Below are 1,735 nucleotides of genomic sequence, written 5' to 3'. Positions count from 1 at the left end.
ATGTTTTTGTCTTTTGTTTATGGATCACTGCAACCACCATTTTGTTCCAACAAATAATACAGGTCAGATGACAAATTTGGTCATACCAAAACTTTGTCTTTTATAAAACAGTTCAAGGATTTACGTTGTGTCATGAGCCATCTGTGCTGCAAAGTGCCACTGGATTAATCGTTGCAGTTTTTGACTCAACTGGAACAGAATGTTCGAATAAATCTTACTAATTATGCCAGAATCATCACATCGTCGAGCCTCGTCCTCCTCCGTTGTTGCAGATCTAATCTTTGTTTGCTTTAGGCATCTTGGTAAAGAGTCRAATACATTTTCTTTGTGTTATTTTGTTAAACCTGGTCTGAACTCTAGGCTAAATTCTCTGGATTCAAGTTAATGAAAAGATGTCTTAATGATTGACATCATAAGSTGACATCAAATAATAATCTACATATTTTTAAAGTTTCCTTCAAAGAAGACCATCTAAACATGAATTATCTTACATATTTTCAAGGTCTATTAGTACCTCCACTTCTACAGGCATCTGTCTGCACATAGAAAGTTCCTTTAAAAAATAAAATACAAATGCAGCCAAATGCTTTCTTTTAACCTTTTGACAATGGGCACTGCAAAGACAAGCTGTAATCCCCAAATGACATTTACTTCACGAGGTTAACACCGTGTAGGAGTCAATCTCTTAAAATGATTCTCCTACAGCTGATGCATGCAAAACTCACACAAAATAGTTTTTTGGGGAAAAACATTGTAAAGCCAAAATTTCGCAATGTAACAATCAATAAACATTCGAATAAAGCATCCCATCAAAACACCAAACCTCACACCTGCTGTGGTGACAGGGGTGTGTCTTACCGTAGGATTTTATTGATTGTTGTCTCTTTCTCCAAGAGGTTGCGGGCACGGATGCTAAAAATTGACCTGCGAAGCTGAGAGAGYGAAGCGTGAGTGGGCATGAGCTCAAAAGTTTGATAATTGTGGCAGATCATATAAAAAAAGCTTGCCAAATGCATAGCTGCAGACATTGTATGKGAGTTACTGAGGGAAATTGCAAGGTTGCTTAACAATCTTAATGCCTTAATTCTACACTTCACTGGACTCTAATGATCATAGATGGATAGGAAACTATTGCATTRGTGGAACAATTAAGCAATGGGACAGATGTATCTGGAAACTGCATTTTGAATATCCTATCCATACTTATCCTTACTTTTATTAGACAGATAGGAACCCCCAGGTTAGAATCTATTCTATGTGGACCCAGAATATTCATCTTTATATGCCTCTATAGCAGCCTCTATATGTGTCTCTGTGTGTTTGAAAGAAAAAAAAAACAATAACAAAGAGAGGGGAGGACCTGATGTGTAATTAGAAGCAGCACGTGTAGCTACCTTTTGGTCAATATACTTGTTGTCCTCGATGGCTGATCGTTTGGAGTGGTCACAGGAGGAGGACGAAGCTGAGGGGAGACGGCGGAACAAACAGCTGGTATCCTGCTGCTGACGATCAATAAACTGCTTCATAAAACTCTCTCTAGAATTTACAGCAAACACAAATAACAACAGTGATGCTTACAGCGGTTTTATAACTYGTGGCAGTCGCATACAGAGGTAAAGAAAATGRTCACGGATTTATTAAAAGGACTAAACTGTGTTAGAGCAAATCCATCTACAAAATACATCAGTGGAAGCTGTTGCTGCAGAAGCCCAACATATGGGCTGCTGAGGGAGTG

At 38.4% G+C, this 1,735-nt stretch overlaps 1 protein-coding gene across 1 annotated transcript in view; it reads right to left on the bottom strand.

The window, feature by feature from the left end:
- Nucleotides 1–1,568, bottom strand: part of LOC103479110 (sodium leak channel non-selective protein) — a 16,078-nt gene extending 14,510 nt beyond the window's left edge. Inside the window, exons 1-2 of the mRNA XM_008433356.2 lie at nucleotides 1,395–1,568; nucleotides 859–932 (exon numbers count right to left, since the gene is read on the bottom strand). Of these exons, the coding sequence (XP_008431578.1) occupies nucleotides 859–932; nucleotides 1,395–1,526 (206 nt within the window). The 5' untranslated portion in view covers nucleotides 1,527–1,568. The remainder of the gene's footprint in view (nucleotides 1–858; nucleotides 933–1,394) is intronic.
- Nucleotides 1,569–1,735: the final 167 nt, after the last annotated feature.

The sequence above is a fragment of the Poecilia reticulata genome, linkage group LG2 (assembly GCF_000633615.1).
Source record: "Poecilia reticulata strain Guanapo linkage group LG2, Guppy_female_1.0+MT, whole genome shotgun sequence".
Classification (NCBI taxonomy): domain Eukaryota; kingdom Metazoa; phylum Chordata; class Actinopteri; order Cyprinodontiformes; family Poeciliidae; genus Poecilia; species Poecilia reticulata.
This window is presented reverse-complemented; position numbering and strand designations above follow the sequence as displayed.